Genomic DNA, 27,174 nt, shown 5'->3' with positions numbered 1-27,174 from the left:
TATTTATATAAACAAAAATTAAGTAAAAAACATTGCTAGAAAATATAATTAATGAACATAAAGAAAATAAGAGATTAGGTAAAAGTAATTCTGAAGGAAAAGAAGATGATCTTGTTTATGTTCTTTTGAATCTTCAAGATAATGGTAATCTTGAAATCCCCTTGACAACGGAACACATCAAAGCAGACATGCTGGTGAGTATCATAATTACTATTGGGTATTTTTATATGCTGAAGTGATTATTCAATTGTTTTGCAATTTTTATAGATATGAAAGTTTAATTATAATTTTTTAGGACATGTTCCTAGCTGGAACCGAAACGTCTGCTACAGTAATTGATTGGGCAATGTCAGAAATGTTAAAAGATTCAAGAGTGATGAAAAAAGAAACAAGACGAGATAAGGCAAGTATTATAATCAAAAAGAAAATATAGATGAAACAAGATTTGATGAATTGAAGTACCTGAAATTAGTTATTAAAGAAACTTTAAGGTTACATCCTGCAGCCCCTTTACTTGATCCAAGAGAATGCCTAGAGGCAGTGGAGATCGATGGGTATGAAGTACCAATCAACACCAAAATCATTATTAACAGGTGGGCAATTGTAAGAGATACTCGTTACTGGACTGAAGCTGAGAAATTTTATCCTGAGAGATTTCTGAATAATTCCATTGATTTTAGAGGGAAGGACTTTGAATTTTATTCCATATGGTGCTGGAAAAAGGATATGTCCTGGTATAACATATGGCATGGCTGTTGTTGAACTTGTACTTGCAAATTTATTATACCATTTTGATTGGAAACTACCCAACGGAATGAAACTACATCAATTAGACATGTCTGAAGCTTTTGGTGCTACAGCTAGGATAAAAAATGAACTACACTTGATTCCCATTCCATACAATACTTCACCTAGTCAGTAAGTTAAAAAGATTCAGAACTGGTATTAGATTTGGTTTTTTCACTTATTAACTATCTGAATAAAATTTTTCTTTTCAGAACTGGGAGCTAGGTTTTAATTAACCCCTCAGACTATAGAGAGTAAATGTCTTTACTCTTTCAACAAGTTCACTTTTCATGAATTAACTTATATTTTTACCTTAGAGATCGAGCTCGCTTACTGCCCTCGTCAACATTTGTTGGTACTACATATGTATATTTGTTACATTGCATATTTATAATTGTGATTTTATAGATCCTGGCATCTAGGTGAATGAAAGATGAAAATGATAAACTTCATGATGAATTGTAAGATTGAATAAATAAAGTTTATAAAACAACAATGTCCATGTATTATAAGATTGAATAAATAATTGAAGTTCATAAAACATTATTGTCCAAGTAAACTGCTTATGCATCATCTACTTCAACCCGCCTGGCACAAATTTTGCTAATTGAGAATCTCAATACCGCATTTATGATATTGCATTTGGGAATATAGCGTGTGACATGTTCCTCTATTTAAGTTTGCTATATTAAATTTTTTTTGTAGGTGTTAATTGTAACAAGTTTTTTAAAAGAAAAAGTTCAAACAATATTGTAGAAACTTTTTTCCTTCTTGTTTGAAAATATATCAGTTTTTATACGGAAGATTAACATCTTTTGTCAAGAAAATCTATAAGTAGAAGGTTCTAATTTTCTATATTTATATTTCTCATTTCTATAAGAATATTATGATTTACTTAAATTATATTTTTCTTCAATGAATCGTCAAGTTTCTCAGAAAAAAAAATTAACGAAAATACTACTTTTCTTTTTTTGATAACGGTAAAAAGTATATGATGGAAATATGTAAACCAATCTCAAATACAATTAAAATCTATATTCTGTAATTTTCTTTTAATTTAAAAGCTATAATATTTTATCTAATTAATTAAATAATAATATGTGAAGTAAAAATAAACATGAATGCTTCAGTGAATTAAAATAAATAAAAGATTAGTTGAATAAGCAAGTTCTTAGAATGTGTTTTGTATTTTTATTTGGATTTTTACTAGACTTTTGTGCGTGTGTATTTTCAACTTTTGTGAGATTAGATTTATTATTTCCAAATAAAAATAAACATTACTTCCTTAGAATTTGTGCAAATTTGACTTCAAATAAGGCAAGCTTAGCTTAAGCAAAAATTTTGACTTAGGTGGTGAACAATTTTGGACTTCGCTGCAAAGCTGACCTATACAGGAAACAGAACTGTGGAATGCTGATTATGAGTAGGTTGCAGCACTATTTGATCAAATTGACTCAATCAAACCAAATTGATCGGTTTGATTCAATTTAATTGTAAAATATTAAATTTGATTTTGGATTCTATTGTAAAAGTCGAAAAATTCGGTTCAAAGAAAAACCAAAAAATGAATTGAATGAAATTAAACTGAATCTTTTCAATTTTATACATAATTTCAATTCGATTTTGCTCCTTTTAATAAATCTAATTTATTTGGTTTGATTTATATGGAACTCACTAATGCACTGTCTTCGTTGAGCCCTAAATTAATACTCTCTCCGTTCCATTTTATGTACTTATTATTTCTTTTTCGGATGTTCCAAAATGTTTGCAATGTTTCTAAATTTAAACATATGAACAATTATTTTTTCTATAATAACATTTATGATTCTTCATTAAATGAGAGACTTTTATTAATATCTTCAATAAGTTAAGAGTAAAAAGGACCAAATAAATTTTATTGACTAAATTCTTAATATGCGTGTTTTGTCAAACCATACAAACAAAATGAGACGGAGTGAGTATTACATATTACTTTCACTAAAGACTTGAATGAAAATTGTTAATAATAAAACATTAAATAGAGGTATATTAAAGAATTAAGAAATTAGTTACATTTTCAAAAATGAAAGTGACATCCAACTTAAGACCAATTAAAAAAAAAAAAAAAACCCTACCTTTATGAGCTGAAGGGAGTACTAAATATGGTCTAGATATAGATATGTGTGTATTTTATGTGATTTTGATATTTCTCTATCCTGAAAAGATAGTCCACTTTCTATTTTCACAAAGATTAAGAAATATGGTTGAAAGATAATTTTATTTATATAACTTTTATTATGCTCATCTTAAATAACACATTAGCAATTATCACATTTGAATAATAAATAAGAATTAATGAGGGTTATTGAAAATAAAATAAAATTTAATAAGAGTATAATAAACAATTTAAGGATTAACTACAATACAAAAAAAGGAAAGTGGACTATATTTTGGAACAAACTAAAAAAGAAATATGAACTATCTTTTTGTAACGCATGAAGTATAATATTGAGGCCATATTGCTTGGCTTCCAGGGTGTATGAAATAAATGAAGCATTAATTGGTGTCTACAATGTAATTAAACCTATTGTGAAGACTACAAACTTAGAAATGGAAAACAAATGACTTTAAATCATTAATTGTGTACTTACCCCAAATCGAAATTGTTTGGGATTCAAAAGTGAAAGAGATAATTTTATCTATTAATAGTTAACAAATTAGCATATTATCAAATTATGCGCTTATTGCCACATCAGTCGATACCGATATTTTGAGAATACGCCTTAATGCCAAATGGTTAACAATTGTTGGTTGTGCAAGAATAAACAATAATGAGATTACTGTTTTAGTAAATGATGCATAGCATTAGGAAAGGACTAAAAGTAGTTGTCTTTTTTTATGTCCATGTTAATTATATGTAGAGGACTTCAAAGTTCAAATCGATTTTATAATCCAAAATTCTGTAAAAATGCGATAACAACAAAATATGCATATATTTTATCATTTTTTTTAATTTAATTCAGTTACATTTTGAATATAAAAATAAGAATAAAATTCAATTTTGCTTAGTTTTCTCTCTTTTATTTTGTTGGCACATGAGCAACATCAACATTTGCTATTTAAAGCGAAAATGGACCAATTGTGATCCAATCCGCACCTCATCAATGCAAATGAAGCTCTTGAAGTCTTGCTGCTGTTGAAGTCCAACTAATACTCCTAACAACCATACAACTCCAAAGCCCAACGCACGTCCAGCCCAAAGAGAAAGAAAGAAGGAGAGTTGATTAACGTGGAAGAATGTGGACCAATTGCAAAGCAATATGTGAAATGATCTTTTGATAGATCGTTTGGAACAAAAACGCTGCAGTTTTGAAGGAACATTGCACCTAACTTCATGAGACGGCTTTTCATCATTTCTTTGGGCGGTAGAGACAGCTTTTCAGTCTAAACTTGTGCAAGTGGTGAGTGATGTGGACCCATAAGAGTTAACCAAAGAATCTATATGAAGAATGAAGAAAGGAATTGTAAAAGTTAGACTCCTTTGGCACTTGTTCAGTGGCGGAACCAAAAAAAATACTTACGAGGGGCCGAAAAAAAATTTTTAAAATTTACAGTGGGTGATATAAAAAAAAATCACTATTTTATAAGTAAAAAATAAAATTTTTTTATATTTTATAAGGTAATTTTTTAAAAAAAAATTTAAAATTAGGGGAGGCGGCGGCTACCGCCAGCCACCCCTTATTTTCACCACTGCACTTGTTGCTTCGTCTTGGATATTTGTTAAGTTTGTGTGGATGTTTTTAAAGCCGTGAATCGACTTTTAAATGTTACGACTTTTAAATGTTTTTAAAGCCGTGAATATTCCCATATTTTTTATTTAGATTTGGTATCAGTCATATCAGATTGTTGTCGTGTTGTTTACCTGGTGACCTTTGTTTCTTCATTGTTAATATTCCTTTATTTTCCACACGGTGGTATATTACTCCTCGAGATAAGAATATCTATCGTTCCAATAAAAGATATTGACGATTGAATTGATCATATCGAGTCCATTGGAATGACAGTTCAATATCTTAAATGCATCGATTATTCCATGGAGTAATTGATTTTTATTGGGTTACATACCCTTGACTCGCCAACAATTCATTAAAAACAATGCAGATATTAAATCATTCGATTTTCATTCATAAATTCACATCTATTCGAAAGTATCCGAAAGAAACCACAGTTTTATTATATTTATATTTATACTCTATATAAATATGAAAATAAGAAATAATAATGAGATTTTCGATGAGGCGTTTAATAAAATTTGAAAATTTTAAAATAATATTGATATGTACACTTTGTATATTTTGTTATGCATGCTTTCAATGTTTATTTTATAAAAGCCAATTCCTGAATATATGAGAAAAATAAATAGATTCGTTTTTGGATAATTAATTATATCTATGTAATCACAATTTTTAGTTGGGTTATTGTCAATTTTTCTCCTTATTACTTTGAATAGAAGCTTATTCAAATTTTATCGATATTAGCTTAAAAAAACAATATATATTATATAATATAAATATACATAACACTATTATCGTTTATTTTATTATTTGAATGCAATAAAAAGATATTCTAAAAAAATCAATTAGCAATCTAATATGTCCAATTAAATATAAAATCATTTTATGTCAAACTTAGATCAAACATTCATAGTTAGACTTATTATTGTCAATCATTAATATATTTATTTTATTTTATTTATCAATTTCAACTCAATATTAATGTTATTTTTTGTGCTATCAATGTTATTCCTTAACAATTGTAATTAATTTTTCAAATTCTCTAAACTCTGTATTTATATATAAAATGTTATAATCTTAAGTCTAACAATTTATATATTCAAATTTTAACTTATGCTCACCCTCATAAGTTGGTTTAATTTAGTTTTTATTATAATTATAATTATTTATTTTTAATAAAAAGTTATTACTTTTGTTGAGAACTTATTTTTAATAATAAAAATTAAAGTTTTTAAATTGTTATAAATTTTGTATTCAATTTTTGAATATGTTAATATCTTTATTTAAATTCTATAGAAAAGCATATGAATATATAAGAAAAATCAAATTATATTAAATATTTTATTGGAAGAAGGTTCAAAATGCCCCTTGGAAATACGAATTGCCCATTTTTCACCTTTGTTAACAAAATGCACTCCACCTTGGCTATAAAATTACAAAATGCTCATATTTTCTTTTTTTAGCGTGCATCCCTCACACGTTAGCCAACTTAAAATCAAATATAATTAAATTTACTCATAATTTTTCTTAATATCACAGAATTCTTCTCCAACTCGTCCTATCCAAATTTTTCTCTGGATTTACCATCCCTTGATCTTATTCCAAGTGGAACAACCTCTTCAAGTGCAATTTCTAGTAGCAATTTCTCTTTTTTCTCCTGTATTTCTATTCTATACCTTTGATTATTCCTCAATTGAGTACCCTTTTCTTTATTAATTTTCTAGGTTTGCGTTGGCTCTTGGTAAGCAAAAGAAGACCGCCGGCTATTACTGAATTTTTTTATGAACTTTTAATTTTTGGATAGGAATTTATTCGTTTATATTGACAATTATGTGGAAGACAGAGTTTAAATAATACAACAAATTTCCCTAATTTCCTACATATGTAGTTTTTATTTTATGCTCATATTATCTTTTGGGTCTGTTTGAATGGGACATGCACTGACCAAGAAAATGAATGAGCATTTTGCAATTTTATGGCCAAGTGGAGTGTTTTTTGTCAAAAAAAGGTGAAATATGGGCAGTTTATATTTTCAGCCCACGTTCAAGTTTTGAAAATTCTTCCTATTTTATTCAATTATCAATTATTTTTATTATTTTATTAATTATTATTAATTATTAATTATTTTTAACCATAAATAGAGTTACTCCAGTTTTTTTATAGCACCTGCTTCTTCCAAGTGCTGCATTACCCCTTTTTAATAAAAATATCTACAGTATATATTTATACTATATGTAAATGTGGGAATAAGGGGATTTTGAGATTTTCCATATCGCCTTTAACAAAATTTGGATTATCCTAAAATAATGTTAATCATAGCTAATTATAAAATTACATTTTATTAGTTAATTGGATATAATTTGTAAATTTTTTTTAAATAAATGCAAGTAGATAATTATGAATTTCAAAATTTTAAGTTTTATTTTTTTTAAATTATTTTTTAATAAATATATATGATAATGAGACGTTTAAACATTTTTATATTTTATTTTTTAAATATTTTTATTTGATTTTGATTATAATTTAAAATATTTTATTTAGAAGAGAGATAAAAAGAGAAAATAGTATATTTTTTTCTTTATGTTAATATAATTTAATTGAATATATTTTTACAAAATAAAATTTTCAAATAAAATATACATAATATTTTATTTATGAAAGACATAAAAATGAAATTTCAGTATTCTTTTCAAGAAAACGTCATAGAAATGGCTCTCATTGTGGTGTTGTACAGAGAGATATATATCAGGAAAAACATATATAAAGAAAGAGTGCATGGTGATTGAGATTGCTTAGAGCATCTCTAATGCAACCATGGATTGTATTTAATGTGTTTTAATAAATAGAAGTTGTGGATTGTGATGTTGCTGAATGTGTATTTTCAGATGTTAGATTTTTAAAATGGTTCTCCAATGCACAAAAAAGAAATCAGTTTCAATGCAAGAAGAAGTTTAAGCAAATAAAAAATGCATAAAGAAAAATAAAAAAATGAATAAATAGAAAAAAAATAAAATAAAAAGCCAAGTCACATTGTCCAACACACCCTCTGAAAGTAGAGAGCGTGATAGACAATGTGTTTTTTTTTTTTTTGACACATTAAATTCACAGACTAAATAAATAATAACGTTAGGAGAAAATTTTTATTTTTAACTTTTAATTTTCAAACATGGCAAATAAATTGACACAATCAATTTTGCCTAATTTGGAGGAGCTTAATTGGTTTTATGTGTCAATTCTTGGTCCATTCTCTTGCCCAATTGTTTGCCTAATTTGGGTTGTCACCTGGCTATTAAGCGAGATAAAGCCACATGTCAAGTTGTACATGTGTTAAGTTGTGGAATTTAGATAATCTTTCTTTTTTTTTTCTTCAAAAAGAAATGTTTTTAGATATATATTTTTTTTTTCTTTTATGCAATCTTTTTTTTATTAATTAATATATAGACAATTAAGAATTTTTAATTTTTAATTTTTTTAAAATTTATTTGTTAAGATATATATAGATGACACATTTGAATATTTTTATATTTTATTTTTAATATTTAATTTTATTTTGATAATAATTTAAACTATTTTATTTAGGAGAGAGATAAAAAAAAAGTATATTTTTTGTATGGTTGTAAAAAAATTGAGAGTTTATTTGAATACAATGATCATTTCTGTTATGTCATTTTTTTATTAGCTAATTAATTTATTTATTTATTTTAAATTCACAACTTAGAACAATAGAGAAACTAAATACTTAAATAAATTTATTAACTGTCTAATATTTAGTCGTAGCATGATTTGCTTTGAAATTTTCATTTATTCAGTTGATTTTAAATTCTTTTTTTATCCATCAACATTAAATTTCATTAAATTATGGCTTTTCTAATTGAAGAATGAGTTATTTTTAAAATTCAAATTAATATTTTTTAATATAATTTGTTTTTATTATATGTTGATGCTTGAGTTTTGAAAAGAGTTTTATCATTAATAATAATTTTTTTATTTTTTATTTTTTATTTGTTTTTCATTACTGAATTAATTTTTAACTACTATCATTTTAATTTAATTAGAGATTTATATGGCCTTTTGATGGTTAAGTATTTTTACTTTTTTTTAATATGTTTTCTTCTATATTCTAAATTTGTTTGATTTGAAAGAAAATAATATTTATGAAACTAGAAAAAAAAACTAGAACTATATATATCTGTTTTGAGTCACTTATTAGTATTTTAAGAATTTATGTATATATGCATATATGCATTTCTCTAATGCATTGGATAAGTAATACTACCACTATAGTCCAAGTGATTACCATTATCAGTTCAGATAATCTTTTCATTTTTTTTACCTAGCAATAAAAAATAATTTATTATTAGTTTTTATGATATTTATATATAGATATTGATTTGGGTTGAGAAGAGGATTAAAGATTGAGTGATGACTTGATTTTCTTTTTTGGGCACCTATTAGGGTTTCAAGAACCCATATTTATAAATTAGGGACCAAAAGATTTGGTATATGGATAGAGTTAAAGTTTATATAAAAATAAATTGAGTACATATGAAGTAGCATTACAAATAGTTTCTAGGATAAAATATACTATAGATTAACCAATTGTATTTCTTTTAATCTAATAAAAATTTATACTTCAATATTATATAGATAAAATAATTAAAAGAACGTAAAAATGAGTATATAACGAGCATAATCAACATGCAATGCAAGTCATAAAAAATAATAGTGCTATATAAATCTTGGAATAGGAGGGGCGATAACAATATTTCTGATAGTGTCCTTAATGAAATTTAGAATATGCTAAAATAATCTTAATCATAGCCAATTAACATTTTATTACTTGATTGGATATATTTATAAAAATTATTTTTTAAAATAAATATATATAGATAATTAAGTATTTTAAAATTTTAAGTTTTACTCCCTCTGTCTCATTTTGTTTGCTTGTTATTCTTTTTTTGGATGTCCCAAAATGTTTGCAAGGTCTTTAAATTTGAAGATGTAAACAATTATTTTTTTCATAATAACTTTTAGAATATCTTCATGAGTTATTAAGAGTAAAGAATGACAAAATAACTTTTGTTGATTAAATTCTTAATATGCGTGTTTTATCAAACTATGCAAACAAAATGGGACGGAAAGAATATTTTTTAAAATTTATTTTTAATAAATATATATGACAAGAAGATATTTGAAAATTTTTATATTTTATTTTTTAAATATTTTATTCTATTTTCATTATAATTTAAAATATTTTATTTGGGAGAGAAGTATAAAAAAGAAAAAATATATTATTTTTATTAATATTTTTTTCTTTATATTTATATGATTTGATTGGATATATTTTTCAAAAAAATAAATTTTCAAATAGAATATACATAATATTTTATAAAAAAAAATTTTATTAATATTTTTTTATATTTGTATAATTTGATTAGGTATATTTTTTAACAAAAGAAATTGAAAGAGAATAAACATAACTAAATCTTTTAAAATTTTTACTTTTCAAAATTTATTTTAAATAAAATGAACATATGTGTAGGATTGACGAAGAGTTTAAAATTTTAATTTTAGAAATATATATAATATTTTATCGATATATTTATATATTTATGTATATTGAAACTTTTTTGATAGGTGAACTATGAAAAAAGTTTTATTCTTAATAATAATTTTTTATTTTTCTTTTTTATTTTTGTTTTTGTTATTGAACAATTTGTAACGATTATCATTTTAATTTAGTAAGAGATTTATATCTCCCTTGCAATAAATAAGTGGCCTCTTGATGATTAAGCATTTTTAATTTTCTTCATATTTTTTTGTTTTATATCCTAAATCTATCTGACTTAAAAGAAAATATTGTTTAGGAAACTAAAAAAACTACAACTATATGTTAAGTAATAGTACTATTGTAGCCAAAATAATACATTGTCAAGTAATAGTATTACTGTAGCCAAAATAATTACCATTATCAATTCAATTTAAGACTAATTCATTATATAAAAATGAAATTATGCACATAATAAGTAGCATTACAAATAGTTTTTATTTTAATTTAATAAAAACTTATACTTTAATATGAGTATATAATGAATATAGTCAACATTTGAGAAAATAGTTTGTTCTAAAATACTCGTCACATTTGTGATTTCAAGAAGTAATAAATCTCTTTTTTCCATGTTTACTCTTTGCATATGACCAATAATTATTACTTCAATTTAATGGTTTTCTTAGAGAATTAATATTAAATTAAGAGTAATATAATCAATTTATTCAAAAATTTATTGGAACTTCGATAAATTTAATAATTTTTTTAAAGAACGTAAAATTCTAAATGTGACAAGAATTATGCAATCGAGATAGTATAAAAAAAAGTTTGAAAAACGTTTTATAGAAACTATGAAAGTCATCTAATGATGGCAAGGACTTTTTCATGGAGCCATAGATGAGCAAGATGACCACTAATAGACCAAGTATTAGCCAAGGACCACTAACTATCACTGATTCTCAATAGATATTTCTAAATAGTTTGGCACATTAATAGAGTCGTCGAGCGAGTCTACATAAATTTATCTTTTCTTTTGTATAAATACCTGAGCAAAAACTCCACATTTACAAGCCATTGAAGTAGCAGAAGGCAACTAAATCACCAACTTCATCACTTATAAACATAACCAAAAATTGAAGAATGAAACCGTCTAGTATAACAAATAGTGGAACAGCATCTTCTGCTCTTATCCCTACAATCAATCGTCGATCTGCCAATTATCATCCTAATATTTGGGGTGATCGATTCCTCTCCTATGATTCTAACTTCATGGTAAATTTCTCATTTTATTTACTCAACTTTCTTCTTTTATTATATCAGTATTTCCTTTTTTTTTTTTTTTCTTTTTTCGTTCTTGGGCTAATATTTCATTTTTGACAGTGACCTCATGATATAGAAAACCAATATTTCGTTAAAAAAACCTCATAAAGTTTCGTGAAAACCAATATGCATGCTTATGAAATTAGTTATACGATATTTTTTATCTTTTGTTATTCCTTATAAAGTTTTATATAGTTTCATTTATAATACACTAAGACTCCGTTTGTCTTTAGAAAATAACTTATCTAAAATATATATATATATATATATATATAGAGTATTTAGAAAATAAGTCAATGAAAAATATTTTCATATTCAAATGAAAATTAAGCCATAATTTTCTATTTTCAAGAGTAGAAAATATTTTCTGAACATTAAAAAACTTATTATAATCTTATACATGCATATTTTCTTAATTTATTAATCACCCATTACTAGCCAGTGACCATGGCTACTATGATAATTTAATTTAATTTTTTTTTTACTTTTATCTTAGTTAACAATAAATAATTTAAAATACGAAATTTCTATAGTTATAAATATTTTTATGGTCTTATAATTAAGTTATATATTTTAATATTTTTTATTAGTTTTCAATATTGTGACCAAATTTGAAAAAAAAAATATTTCCAAAGATAAGGTATTTTTCGAAAATAAATAGAGCTTAAGATGTTTAAATTGTTTTCGCAGACAATAGATAATGCTACACACCATCAGCTTGAAGAGCTAAAAGAAGAAGTAAGAAGAACTCTAGTTGTCACCACCAATAACTCTCTTCAGAAATTGCAATTAATAGATGCAATCCAACGACTGGGAGTGGATTACCATTTTGAGAAAGAGATAGAAGATGAATTAGAAAAATTATATCATGAAAATGATGATAATGAGAATGATCTCTATACTATTGCACTAAGATTCCGATTACTTAGACAACAAGGTTTTAATGCATCATGCGGTAAGTAATATATATAGGCTACAAGTTCATGTTCGAGTGGAAGAGTAATTAACCAAAAATAAAATATATAACTCTAATATTATTGATCTATTATTTCACAGAAGTGTTCAACCAATTCAAAGATGATGAAGGAAACTTCAAGAAATCCTTAGTTTGTGACGCGAAAGGCATGCTAGAGCTGTATGAAGCTACACATGTACGAGTGCATGGAGAAAATACACTGGATGAAGCACTTGAATTTACCACCATTAACCTTGAATGGGCAGCAACTAACTTAGACTATCCTCTTTCATATCAAATCTCTGAAGCCCTAAAGCAGTCGATTCGGAAGCGCTTACCAAGACTAGAAGCTAGAAGATATGTTTCCTTCTACCAAGAAGATTGTTCTCACAATAAAGCTTTACTGAAGATGGCGAAACTAGATTTCAACTTGTTACAATCATTGCATAAGAAGGAGCTAAGTGAGATCTTCAGGTAAGTAGTTTTATTTCGGAATTTATTTGATACACTAAATAAAAGGAAATAATATAAGTTGATACTTGCTACACATATAGCTGATAAGCGAGTAGTGAATGTTCAAATAAAATTTCTCAAAACCAATTGGTTTTTATTAAGTCAACTACCTAACTTTTTTTTTTTTTTTTGGAACAATCAACTACCTATTTAATTTAGTAAGAAGTATTTTATTATATATTGATCAATGTGATATTCACTTTCCAACAAATATAATAATGTCTAAAATTTTAGTGTATATTGTTTATATATAATATTTTCACTATATATAGACATGTTTCAGTATTACCGAGTCAAAAGCTTACTGTTATAACCAATGCATGATTCAATAATTTCAGGTGGTGGAAAGATTTAAATTTTGCAACAAAGCTACCATTTGCAAGAGACAGGATCGTTGAGTGTTACTTTTGGATATTATCAGTGTTCCATGAACCTCAATACTCTTTTGCTAGGAGGATTTTGACCAAAATAATTGCTTTGGCTTCTGTTCTTGATGACATCTATGATGTTTATGGGTCACTTGAAGAACTTACACTACTTACGGAGATAATTCAAAGGTTAATTTGATATGTATTCATTTTTTTTTTTTTTTTCTACTTCAAATAAGTTCGGAAAGCTCAATTTGGAATTCATAATATCAGGTGGGAAGTCATAGATTTGTATACAGAACCACTTCCAGAGTACATGAAACACGTTTATAAAGCACTTCGAGAAGTCTATCGTGAAATAGAGGAAGAGCTAGCCAAGGAAGGAAAATTCGATCGCATTCAATATGCTATAGGAGCGGTATGCTAAATATAATTTGTTATTAGAAACGTTTTCTCCTTTTTCTTAATTTTTGTTCATATGTAGATGAAAGAATTTGTCAGATCTTATTATGCTGAAGCGAAATGGCTCCATGAAGGATATGTACCAAGTATGGAGGAGTACATGGGTGTGGCTTTAGTATCAAGCGGGAATCCTATGCTCACTGTAACGTCTTTCGTTGGAATGGGAGATATTGCTACAAAAGAGGCCTTGGATTGGATCTCCAATGAACCTAAGATAGTTAGAGCTGGATCCACCATCAGCAGGCTCATGGATGACATTGTTTCCTATAAGGTATTACGTACACCGATCAGTTACTCAAATATTGATACTTGTAACCGATAAATATTGTAAATTTGTTATATATAAGATACTATAGTTTATCAATTTCAAAAATATATTGATAGTTGAATTATAATTCAACATTTGTATTGGCAGTTAGAGAAAGAAACAGGGAAAATTGCCTCTGCAATTGAATGCTACAAGAGAGAATATGGGGTGACAGAAGAAGAAGCATGCAATGAGTTTAATAAGCAAATAATGAATGCTTGGAAGGATATTAACCAGGAGTTGCTTAAACCAACAGCAGCATGGCCAATGCCACTCCTCATGCGTCCCCTGAATCTTGCTCGTGTAATGGATATTCTATACAAAGATGGAGATAATTACACACATGTTGGTAAAGTTGCAATTGATGGAATCACCTCGTTGCTCATTGATCCAATGAGTTGATATTGCTAATTTTGGAGAGGAGGTTTTGGGTTACCTTTGTTGAATAAATAAATATATATATATATATATATATATATATATATATATATATATATATATATATATATATAAGGCATTCCAGGCACTGGAATGGAGGTAAATGCATTACTCATTTTTAAGTTGTAGATTGATCTTTTGGCACAGCCAAATAAAGTGATTGCTATCACCTCTATCATTGATGATATATATGATGTCTTTGGTACGCTTCAAGAGTTTCAACTTTTTACAGCTGCAGTTGAAATGTAATTTTCATTCATACATCACATCTTGCAGGAAAATATTTGCCTAAACAGTCTATAACTCCACCTAGAAATTATTGGTCACTAACCCAATGAAAATAAATTTTTTAAAAAAATTATTTATATTTTATTCTTTCAAATTATTGGTCCACATCCCTTATTGAAATGGGAGATATTGTAACTAAGGAGTCGTTTGATTGGCTATTTAGTGATCCGAAAATTCTTAAAGCCTCTAAAATAATTTGTAGACTTATGGATGATATTGTGTCCCACAAGGTACGTATTAGCTACATCTGGAATCTGTTTGTTCATGTAAAATAATTTATTTTTAGAAAATATTTTCTTTAAAAAATATTTTTTAAATATAATTCATTTTCTGTTATTTGATTGCAATATTAAAAGTTAATTAAAATACCAACAAGTGTTGGTTGGGATCGTAAGCGATTTCGACCCCGTAAGAATAAAAGCATGAAAAATCACAAATTATAAGTCGTTCATGGCTCATGGTGACCAGTGATTGGGTGGGGTGGCTACCGTTGATTTATAAATTAAAACATGCGTGTTTATAAGGTTATAATAACTTTGTCTACTCTTTCTTGGAAGTCATTTTTCTAAAATATTTTATGCTGACTAATTTTCTTTAGCACTCCAAATATCAAAAAATTAAAAAAAAAAAAAATTTTACAGACAAATTATTTTGTGAAAACAAACGGACTCCTACTTATATAATTATGTGGCATTATTTTAAATAACAATTTTTAGAACATTATATAAAATGGTATTTTTTAAAAATAGAAACAAAAAATTTTAGTAATTCTTATTTTTTTTGTAATATGTAGTTTGAGCAAGAAAGAGGGCATGTGGCCTCTAGCATTGAGTGTTACATGAAACAATATGGTGTGACGGAAGAAGAAACTATTGAAGAATTTCGAAAGCAAATTGTAAATGCATGGAAGGATATTAACGAAGAGTTTCTCTTCCCAACTTCTGTCCCAATGCCTATCTTGTTGAGAATCCTCAATCTTGCCCGAGTGATAGATGTATTGTACAAGTCTGAAGATGGCTACACACATGCTGAAGGTGTATTAAAAGACTTTGTTTCTTCTTTACTCATTGATCCTGTGTTATAATTGCTTGTATGCTAGGTTGGTTGTTCTATGTTTCGAAATTAGAGGAAATTTTTAGATTTCGTTTTTGGTAAGTCGTTTATTGTAATTTTAATATTCAAAAATTATTTGATTACATGGCGTCATATTTTATCAAACAAACTATAATGTAAACAAACTATAATGTATGTGATATGAGGAAAGATAATTAAAATATATTTGAAACTAAAACAATAGTTAAAGGAGAAAAAAAGTGAAATTATAAAATTTATATACTCCTTCCATTCCACAAAGGTAGAATTGTTTATATTTTCATATATTGAACAATAAATTTTTGTCTAGATTTTCTTAATAGATACTTACATTAACATTAGATATAACTTTCAATAAATAATCAAATAGAAATATTGTTGAGAATAAAACATATATACGGAAAATTTCTTGCCTAGAAACGGTATATGGATGGTTCCATAAACTAAGTTAGTCAAAAAAAAGTTGGTGTTTTGTCTTTTTCTTTTTTCAGTATATGGTAAGAAATATTTATAAATTTCTTTTTTATTTACTGTATAAAAATTTAAAAAATTGATACTTATGGTAAAATTCCCAATAATTAAAATTTGGCTATAAGTAAAACAGATTTCCTAAAAAAAAGAAGAAGACTACATGTAATATACTTTCTCAAATTAGATTTTAAAAAAAAAAAGAAAAAGAAAAAGAAACATGACATAAATATAAAAAGTGGGCTAAATGTTGAAGTACAAATGTCATAATACTAGGACATCTTCGTGAAAACATTATATAAAATTATAAAAAGTTATGAGAAGAGAAAAGGAACACTTTTGTTTATCTTCTGTTGTGTTGTTGGCTGATGTTTGGCCATGAACATATATATATATATATATATATATATTCACTTGCTTTCTACGTTTGTTGTTATTGCCATTGGTCATTGGTCCAGTCCAGGTCCTCCATCCCTTTACGTGGTTACAATTTGTGTGCAGAGAAATAGAAGACTTGTGACCAATAATAAACCGAAAATTTGCAAATTGAACGTATAGCACAACTGATGACTTGCGTATATATAGGACAGCCTATAAAAGAAACAAGAAAGAAATAAAATATAGTTCAGTAAAATACAACCCATTCTCACTTATATTTATATAAAATGCAGTTTTTATGTTTTCATGCACATTTTATACCCAATCAAGTATAATCTGATTGGTCTTTCTAATTTTCGTAGTAGATGTGGGGAATGAGAGGTCTCGAGTTCAAGTTATCTCCACCATAAAGTTATACTCAAAGTTATTCCGATTTATTGGACCTCCATATATCAAAAAAAAAAAAAATTACATTTCTAAGTATAGAATAGAATCAATTAGAAAACTCTATGCACGGAATAAAGTATTTACTAATTAATTACCCAGTGTTCCTGCACTTGGAAATATATCTAAGGGGTGTATTAGATTAATACTCTATTAGATTTTAAAAGATTTTAAAATCTCAGTCGTATTCAATCTATTCAATTTAGATGCTTATAAAATCAATATAAATTTGATGGTATTCAACAAATTACTGATTTAGAAGGATTTTATAAAATTATTGATTTTTGTTGGATTTTAGGGTGCTAGGTATGAATAAAAGAATCATTCACAAATCGATCTTACAATTCAAAGATTTCAAAAATCTTTTAAAATCTAACAAAGTGTTAATCCGATACACCTCTTAATAAGAATGGAGCGGAATGAATACCCCCGAATTTTAAACTACTTGTACAGGCATCCGTTTAAAATTTTACTACACGTATTTATTATAAACCATTTAAATACTCATTTTAAGTAGCTGTATTCGAACCCGTTTAAATTTTATTACCCATTTCTGTCCAAAATCCGTTTAAAGTACCTCATAAACGGGTAGGGTATCCACGAATTAAACTATCCAAGTTCGAGATTATTTACTAACAATAGATAAGGTACCCGCGGGTATCCACCACCGAACCAGTTTACTATAGTGGTTAATGGGTAGCGAGAATCCAAAGATCTATTCACGTACCTTACCTGTATTCATTACGGGTAGTAATTTATATATTAATACTTTTGTTTGTATTATTAAAATTTTCAACTCATAAGACCATATAAAAATATTTATAATCATAGAAATTTTGTATTTTAAAATGTTATTATTAAATATAAGAAAAAATGCATGAAAAATCACAAATTATAAGTCGTCGATGGCTCATGGTGACCAATGATTGATTGTATTGGATTAATACTCTATTAGATTTTAAAATCTCAATCGTATTCTATCTATTCAATTCAGGCTCTTATAAAATCAATACAAATTTGATAGTATTTAACAAATTACAGATTTGGAAGGATTTATAAAATTATTGATTAAGTTGGATTTTAGGGTGGTAGGTATGAATAAAAGAGTCATTTACAAATGAATCATCTAACCCAAAGATTTCAAAATTCTTTTAAAATCTAACAAAGTCTTAATCCAATACACCATTTAATAAGGATGGAAGCTGAGTGAGTACCTATGAATTTTAAACTACCTATACAGGCATCCGTTTAAAATTTTGCTACTTGTATATAAACCATTTAAATACTCATTTTAAATGTCTGTATTCGAACCCGTTTAAATTTTACTACCCGTATCTGTTCAAAATCTGTTTAAAATACCTCTTAAATGGGTAGGATACTCGCGAATTAAATTATCCAAATTCGAGCTTATTTACTAACAATAGATAAGGTACCCGTGGGTACCCACCACCAAACCAGTTTACTATATAGGTTAATGGGAAGCATGTATCCAAAGATCTATACACGTACCTTACATGTAGTTATTACAGGTAGTACTTTCACTACACATATCCGTTACGGATAGTAATTTCACTATCTATATCTTCCAAACTCATTTATAACTACTCATCCTTTTTAAACGGATCGGAGCGGAGCGGGTATCCTAAAATACCTATACCACTTCCATCTCTATCCCTTAAAGTGTAAAATAATGTATTAATTATTGGATTAATTTCGAATTAATTCATGTGCTGAAGAATTTGATATTTTGACAATATTTAATATTAATGCTGCTACAAATTTTCAGAATTAATTTGATTATTTTTTTGAAATTTTTATGAGTGGATTTTAATTAAATAATGATTTAATCAAATAAAAAAATTGAAAAAGCTTTAAAATAATTGAAAAACTGAAGAATGCAATCTATCATTGTTGTAGCTGGACCACCAAGGCTCTGTAAGCCGCAAGCGAGGGGTGGTGAATCGGGTATGCCCTTATGTGGGCTACCTCTTTGCACGAGTTCCGGTAGTTGGCGTAAGTTCTGGCTAGCAGTGATTGCTGGTTTTCATAATATATATATATATATATATATATATATATATATATATATATGTATACTTGTGATTTTCCAACGAGATGATCGTCTTTCTGTCTAAAAAAAAAAACTACAACAAATAAAAAAATAAATAAGTTTGTAATTTTTTGGATAAAAATAAAAATATACAACAGGCTATGATAACCAAGGAGCCCAATATTTCCGATTTCATTCTCAAATTGACTAACCAATTCTAAAGCCCAAATGGCATAGCACATCTGGCCCAATTCTAAAGCCCAATATTCCCCTTCAAAATGATTTCTTCCCCAAACCCAACACTTACGAAATATCGCAATTAGATTTAAAACAATCAAGTCATCAATTTCTCCATATCTGATATCCCAAATTGTTACCATCAAAAAATTAGGTCCAACTAGGTTCTGCAATTCTTGTAAAGAATCTGGAATTCCCTATTAGACCATTTTGAGCAAAATCAAGAATATAATTTTAATTAGTGATGATTGGTTAATTGCTATTATTTTAACGGTTAATTATAATTATGGTATCTAAACATTTTAATTTTTTTCTATTTTAATGTCAAAACGAGAAAGTTTTTACAATTAAATATCTGAACTATTATTTTAAAAACCGGTAAAATAGGAATGGAGAGTCAGACTGGGTTGGTTCAAACCTCGAAGCATTTCCTGCTAAAGACTGTAAATTTAAAAAAAAAAAAAAAAGTCACATCATAAATTTAACCAATCCATGACATTTCAAAAGTCAGCAAACAGAAACAGGATGTTTCAAACAAATTGCCACTCGCTAGGTAAAAAGCACGTTAATGGATCCCCAATTTGATTAAACAAGAATTATAGCAGAATGCACTTGTTCCGAGAACCGAAACGGTTTTTTAAAGTGTAAGATGGTGAAATAGATAGATCATGGCGATATATAGAAGAACAAAAAAGAAAAGGGCAGTGAAAAAGGCAGGAGTAAGATTTTATTGTTGTTAATGGAACTGACTAGGCAGTTATTTTTATTCAAAGCAAATGAAGGGTTTGTTCTGATGAAGGTTTTGCAAATGAAACAAAGTTCACCAAACTAAACAACCGATTAACAAGGGTTAAGGTTTTTTTTTTTTTTTTTTAACTTTGAGTTAGCAATAAAAGAAAATGGAAACAAAAAAATAAGTCAAAAAAGTCATTTTCGTTTCCGTCTTCTTCTCCAGGATTGAGCTTTTTTAATCTTGGTCCTTGCTTTGTTGCTCTCTTCCTCAATATTTAAAGGAGACTGCGTAGAAGAGATGAGAAGTGAGCACAGTAGCTTTATTAATGAAAGGCAAAAAAGGACTTAAAAGTGGGAAATCACGTGATGTGCATGTGAGAGAAGTGATGTAGGCTTTATTATTTCCACGTCACCTGCCAGCATATTAAAAATAGGATCCATAACGTCCCAATTATATTTTCAAAATGACACGTCAGCTATAATGCCTTAATTGCAAAATTTAATAAATTTTCACACTCAATTTAAAATATTTTTTGGTCAAAAACTAAAATCAAAAAATTAAAATGTTCAAACACTAAAATTATCATTTTCCGTTACTATTTAATTTTTAAAATTTAGTACCGAAGTTCTCAATTTTGAGAATTGTATTATCTAATCTCCCTAATATGATGACCTTACACTACAAAGTTCAATTTTTGATTGTTCCATATATTGGCTATGAAGTGTGAAAAATGTATTAATATATCTCAAATAATTTGGTTTTCAAAATTCACTGTATCTCCTAAAAAAAATATCACTATATCTATTCTTTATATTATCAACGTATTATACTGATTCATCCAGCTTAGGGATGAAAGCGGGTCGAGTATTCCCAAATTTTAAACTATCCAAGTTCATATTCATTTAAAATTTTACAATTTGTATCTATTGAAAATCCGTTTAAATATCCATTTTAAATATTCGTATTCAAACCCGTTTAAATTTTTATTACCCGTGTCTGTTTAAAACCTGTATAAAATACCCTTATATAGATAGGTTACCAACGAATTTTAGCTATTCAAATATGAACTTATTGAAAATACAATATTTACTAATCATGGATAAGATGCTTGTAGGTACCCACTATCAAATCCGTTTAATATAACCAATCTCAAGTAGTGGATACTCACGTACCTATATCCATACCCTATCTGTTTTCATAACGGATATTAATTTCACTATCCGAACCTGTCCTAAAATTCATTTATAACTACCCATATCCTTTTTAAATGGATCGGAGTGAAATAGATATCTTAAAATACCCGTATTGCTTTCATCCTCATCCAGCTATTACAGGGGAATTTTTTTATAATCTCATTTCCATTTTTTTATTATTACTATTATTTTATGTTCACTAACAAAAAAAGGAAAGAACCTTTGACTTTTTTTTATAGAAGAAATCAAATTAAAATTTTTGGCTGGAGGAAACTGTATACATATATAAATCAATATGTTTATATTTTTATGGGCAGTGTTTGATTTGGTGGTCTTTCTACAAGTTCATTATAATTACTTTTAAATTTCTTCATTCTATTAAAGAATAAATATACATTTCTTTCTACCTAATTGTTTAAATAATAAAATATCTTAGACAAAATTATTGTAATCATAACAATAATAATTTAGAATTAGATCTAAAAATAAAATCCCGAAATATGGGAAAATATAAGCCTCAATATTTAAACACTAATAATTCACATCTATATTAAAAGATAAAAATCTAAGAATTATTTGAAAAAAAGACAAACAAAAAAGACAAATCCCTATAAAAGAGTAACCAAACTAGAACGAAGGAATTAAGTAGTATAATCTTGAACAGTTAAAATAATTATAATAAAAATAATTATTTCTATGCTTCATCATTATTCCTAAAAATTAAAAAAAAAGAAAAGAAAGTTCAACAAACTAGCCCTTGTTCATAATAAATGAATTCTATAAAATTTTTTTCCTTCGTTTTGTTCCTAAAAACAAAAAAAAAAAAAAGAAAAAAGAAAATTGGACACTGGCTAGGCTAATCCTTCTAAAAGCATAGAGATGAATTTTACTACTTATTATATATATAATATTTAATCAAGGTATAAGTGAATGTATTTATTTATATGAATTTTATTATTCACATTTGAATAAATAAACAACAAGATTATTATATTGCACATAATAAATATGATTCGTATTTACTATTTTTTTTAAATGATTATATCGAATATTTTAGAAAATAAGTACAAATGAATTATGATTTAAAAATTTATTTGAAATGTGATTTTAGAGTATTGAATTAATTCTTTATTTTAAATTATAACATACTGAATATGAGATTTTATTTATATTTAAATTAATTCTATATGCATATGATTGATTTGTTGTAAATGGTGTAAGATAAATCACTTTTCAAAAAAAAAAAAAAAAAGTGTAAGATAAATCAAATCCATCAAAATTTAGTAATAGAACATGTAGTTCATGCATTAGTTCAATAACAGCATCAAGCATATTCTTTTCTCCTTTAGATAAGAAATTTAAATAATCAAAATTCTGACAAAAAAAGTCACAATTTGCCTTTCCAAGTTCCATGGTGCAGTCCATTATCCATAACATCCAATCAACATTTCTATTATAAGTCCACTTCTCAGTCAAATCCAAAAATCCAATGGCAAATCAACCGGTTTTCGCATCTGTTACGTGTCCAACATCAGAGATCAACGGCTTCTTCGGTGTCCACGTGTTCTTCCGTCCCCACTCTTCACCATGCCAAGAAAAGGATGTCGCATATGGTCCTATCAAAAACAAATTTTAAATTTAAGTAAGAAAAAAAAAAAGAAATAAAAAAAGAAGATGCAAATCCGAGTACAACTCTCTCTCTCAATCAGCCATTTCTATATAACAAGCATTCTTCTAGCAATAAATGTAATATTACAGAAACAACAAATAAAACAGAAACAAATATGGCGATCACGTCGTCACCATCAGATCCGGACCTCCGGTCGCCGCTGCTCAAACCTTCTCCGAAAGAATCCGAACCGGAAAAGTTAACGATAGATGATATGCTTCAAAAGTACTGCGGCGAATTTGGCTTATGGCAATTCCGTCACTTTGTGCTAACCAGCTTAGCTTGGGCTCTCGAAGCGTTTCACGCCATGGTCATGATCTTTGCCGATCGTGAACCGGATTTCAGGTGTTTGGGTTCGGGTTGTGAGGAAACGGCTAAAAGCGTTTGTTCGTTTGAACCGGGTTCGTGGGAATGGGTCGGTGTTCTAGAAAGCTCCACAGTTGCTGAGTGGAGTTTGGTTTGCAATCAGAAGTTCAAGGTTGGTTTGGTTCAGGCCGTTTTCTTTGGCGGCTGCATGATCGGTGAGTTTCTGTCTCTGCGTTTTTCTCGTCCTTTCCTTCTTTTCTTTTTTTTTTTAAAAAAAAAAAAAGAAAAAAAATCTTTGGTTTCCTCTAATTTAGCGTTAAACCGATTTATTCTCCCATGATTTAATCTTTTCTTTCCGAAATCTCGTCTTGACATTCATTGACATTTATTATTATTATTATTATTATATGGTTATATTAAATTGCATTATATTATTATTATTATATGGTTGTATTAAGTTGCATTTTTGGACCAACAATTTTGATACTGACTTTGATTTTGTATTACTAACTCATGATGATGATTATTATTATTATTATTATTACTAAAAATTTATTTGAATAAGGACAGGGTGGATACTAAGCAGTTTGCCCTAATTTGTTTAATTAATATTTGGTATTGTCACGTGATAGACGTAGTTTTCCATTAAGGAAATCCAGTATGTGGTCGGACCTTTAGAGTATTAACTTTGAGATAATGTTCAAATATATTTGAACTTTAATTTCAATAAAAGTATACACAGTTAAATTTAAGATATTCATAATAATAAAAAAAATTATTTAGTAATGATTGGACTGGTTAGGACTCATTCCCCGCTAAAATTAAAGATTTCGAATTACATTTTTTAAGATAGTAATTATCTGAATAATAACTTGTACGTGGGCCCTACAATACTCTAATGAACTTCCGAATGCCAGTTTTATTATTTTCCTCGACTAATGCACGTTTATTAATAATTTGGAGCCATCGAGCTCTGCAATTATAACAATATATATTTATGTGAATTAAATATATGGACACCGCATTTGTTTTTTAGCTTTGTTCGAGATTTTTTATTAAAAATAAAATAAAAGTAATCTTATTCAACAGATGATGTCATAAGTAAAGCTTTATTCAATTTATCTGTTTTTCTTTTTTTTTTTTTAATTTTTAATTATATTACTATATAGTATATACTCATTTATCATAGAATGTCAGTGCACGTCATTTCCACGTTATATCTTCCTCACTATATATGGTTTTCAAAAAGAAATTCTTTCCACTCAAAAAAAAAAAAAAAAAAAAAACAAAAAAAAAAATCTTACTGCTGACCACATTCGGTGTCTTCTACGTTTACCTGTAAATAATTCCACTTTAAAAATAAAGCAAGAAAAGAGCTTGAATTAGAGAATATATTTAGTTAGTTTTTATTTCAAAACTATTTAGTTTGTTTATTTAATTTAAAAATTCTGACTTTACTCTAAAGATAACTTAAATTATATGTATATAATTGAAAAAGAACAAAGGCGCGGTCACAAAAGCTTAAGGCCAAATAAATGGTCCGTGCTAACCCACTTCCACTGCGTCTAATGATAGTGATATGTGTGACTAAAGAGGATATTACATATGGGTCGTTCTATCCCTTTTTCTTTATTCATTCTTAGTTTTGATTCTTTAGCATTTGCTATTTGCTTTTTGAGATAGATTTCTACTTTTTGCTCTCCTCTTCTTTATTTGATTAGGTGAAATGATCTTAAATAGTCAAATACAGTATACTGATAAGTTTTACCTCAAATATGTGTAGATGTATTGCATTATTTAGATGTCAAGTTCTGTTGAGCCACTGCTTTTGTAACTGAAACTAATTTGTAGTCAAAACTTCCATTCTCCTTAACTTTTGACTTTGTTCAAAAGGGTGTGGATCTTTTTCTTTCCACAGAACTCTAGACGAAATAAAGTTCATGTTCTGACATTGGAAAGAGCCAATGGAGTAATGATTTCATTCTCCTTGGCTTCAATGGAGAAATAATAGCAAGAAAAGTGTAGTGGGATCACATGAAACACGTCTCGTAGATGCAATGAGTATGTTGATAACAATGTAAAGCTTGTTGGTTCTCATATCTTTTTATGAGTCTCTCTTCCTTCTTGTGAAAGTTTATGTTCCTTTTATCTTTTCTTTTTTTCCTTTAAACTGTTCCATCCATATAACAAAATTTATTTTTTTTCCCGTTTTTTACATTAATTCTCTAATCTTGAATGAATAATTTGGTTTTAGTTTCGGCCTGAAATCTCGATACAGTATGCAAAATCCTACTCATAGTACCAATCAAGTCACACAAAAAGAAAAATAAATAAATAAATATATAACATCCTTATTAATAATTGCAGTATTGAATTTTTCAGGTGCAGGAATATTTGGCCATCTTTCAGACTCCAAACTGGGAAGAAAAGGCTCTCTAACAGTAGTTTGCTTGTTAAACGCATTATTTGGTTGCTTAACAACATTAGCCCCAGACTACTGGACCTATCTCGTTCTCCGTCTTCTCACTGGTTTCAGCACCGGAGGAGTTGGCCTATGCGCCTTTGTTCTTGCCACCGAGCCTGTTGGCCCTACTAAGCGTGGCACAGCTGGCATGTCCACATTCTACTTTTTCTCAAGTGGAATAGCCGTATTATCTGGTATAGCATACTTATTTCAATCTTGGCGTGCACTCTACATTGCCTCCTCAATTCCTTCAATTATTTACCTTGTATTTGTTATTCCGTTTATCTCCGAGTCTCCGCGATGGTACCTTGTCCGCGGGAGAATCAGCGAAGCAATGAAAATAATGCGCAAAATTGCTAATTCAAATGGAAAGTTTCTTCCTGATGGAGTTATTCTAGCCCTAGACGAAGATGCAAATGATAGTCGTTCAAGCAATGAACAAAATTGCAAGAAAGAACCTACAGAAACAAAAGAAGCAATAACAGGTTCTTTAATTGATGTAGTTAAATCACCAATAACAAGAATCCGCTTGTTTTTAGCTGTGGCTATTAACTTCTTGTGTTCTGTTGTCTATTACGGTCTTAGCTTAAACGTCGTCAACCTCCAAACCAACCTTTACTTTAACGTGCTGCTAAATGCAGTAGCAGAAATGCCAGCATTCCTTATAACAGCAGTTTTGTTGAACAAATTCGGAAGGAAACCATTAGCGGTCGGAACATTATGGTTTAGTGGTTTATTTTGCTTTATGGGAAGTTTGATGGGAAGTGTCGGGGTATGGAAAGTGACAAAGATGGTGTGTGGGATATTTGGTATATTTGGAATGGCCGGAACTTACAATTTACTCTTCATATATACAGCAGAGTTATTTCCTACGGTGGTTAGAAACGCTGCCCTTGGTTGTGCAACACAAGCAGCACAAATGGGGGCAATATTGGCACCACTTATTGTCGTTTTAGGTGGTGCCTTGCCGTTTTCTGTTTTTGCGGTTTGTGGAATTGTGGGAGGACTGCTTGCGTTTTACTTGCCGGAGACACTAAATCAGCCGTTGTATGATACAATGAGTGGATTAGAGGATGGTGAAAGTGGCTGGAGAGGTGTTTGATGTTTTGCTTCTTTGAAATATGTATTTTGAGTTTTGAGTAACATGAGGAAGAGTTGATGAGGCCTTCTAGGGCCATAGCAATTAGTCAATATTGTAATGGACACAAAACTGGGGATGAGCATATGGTAATAAATTTAAAATGGGGATGAGCATCTTTTTTTTTTACTCACTTTTTTTTTTTTTTTTTCTGTTTGACTTGTACTAATTAATTTAGCGTTATCACAGCTTATCATTATTACAAATGGACATTATTTGATTCGAGCTTATTTGGTTGTACATG

General features: G+C 28.0%; 2 protein-coding genes across 4 annotated transcripts; both read left to right on the top strand.

The window, feature by feature from the left end:
- Positions 1-11,164: 11,164 nt before the first annotated feature.
- On the top strand, positions 11,165-15,913 carry LOC105633233 ((-)-germacrene D synthase). 3 transcript variants are annotated; one of them, XM_089724361.1, is made up of 8 exons: positions 11,165-11,379; positions 12,118-12,382; positions 12,484-12,856; positions 13,234-13,452; positions 13,537-13,681; positions 13,748-13,909; positions 14,902-14,988; positions 15,552-15,913. In XM_089724361.1, the coding sequence occupies exons 1-8, from the start codon at positions 11,248-11,250 to the stop codon at positions 15,840-15,842; spliced, it is 1,674 nt and encodes a 557-aa protein (XP_089580487.1). In that variant the 5' UTR covers positions 11,165-11,247; the 3' UTR covers positions 15,843-15,913. The 3 variants fall into 3 exon arrangements, with proteins under 3 accessions (XP_089580487.1, XP_089580486.1, XP_020534466.1); XM_089724360.1 differs by lacking the exon at positions 14,902-14,988 and having other exon boundaries at positions 13,748-13,996; XM_020678807.3 differs by lacking the exons at positions 14,902-14,988; positions 15,552-15,913 and adding an exon at positions 14,141-14,679 and having other exon boundaries at positions 13,748-13,996.
- Positions 15,914-23,029: 7,116 nt separating this feature from the next.
- On the top strand, positions 23,030-27,059 carry OCT4 (organic cation/carnitine transporter4). The gene is made up of 2 exons (XM_012215318.4): positions 23,030-23,543; positions 25,711-27,059. The coding sequence occupies exons 1-2, from the start codon at positions 23,138-23,140 to the stop codon at positions 26,892-26,894; spliced, it is 1,590 nt and encodes a 529-aa protein (XP_012070708.1). The 5' UTR covers positions 23,030-23,137; the 3' UTR covers positions 26,895-27,059.
- The last annotated feature ends 115 nt before the right edge of the window (positions 27,060-27,174 follow it).

The sequence above is a fragment of the Jatropha curcas genome, chromosome 7, assembly GCF_041381405.1.
Source record: "Jatropha curcas cultivar XTBG-Jc1 chromosome 7, XTBG_Jcur_1.0, whole genome shotgun sequence".
Taxonomy (NCBI): Eukaryota; Viridiplantae; Streptophyta; class Magnoliopsida; order Malpighiales; family Euphorbiaceae; genus Jatropha; species Jatropha curcas.
This window is presented reverse-complemented; position numbering and strand designations above follow the sequence as displayed.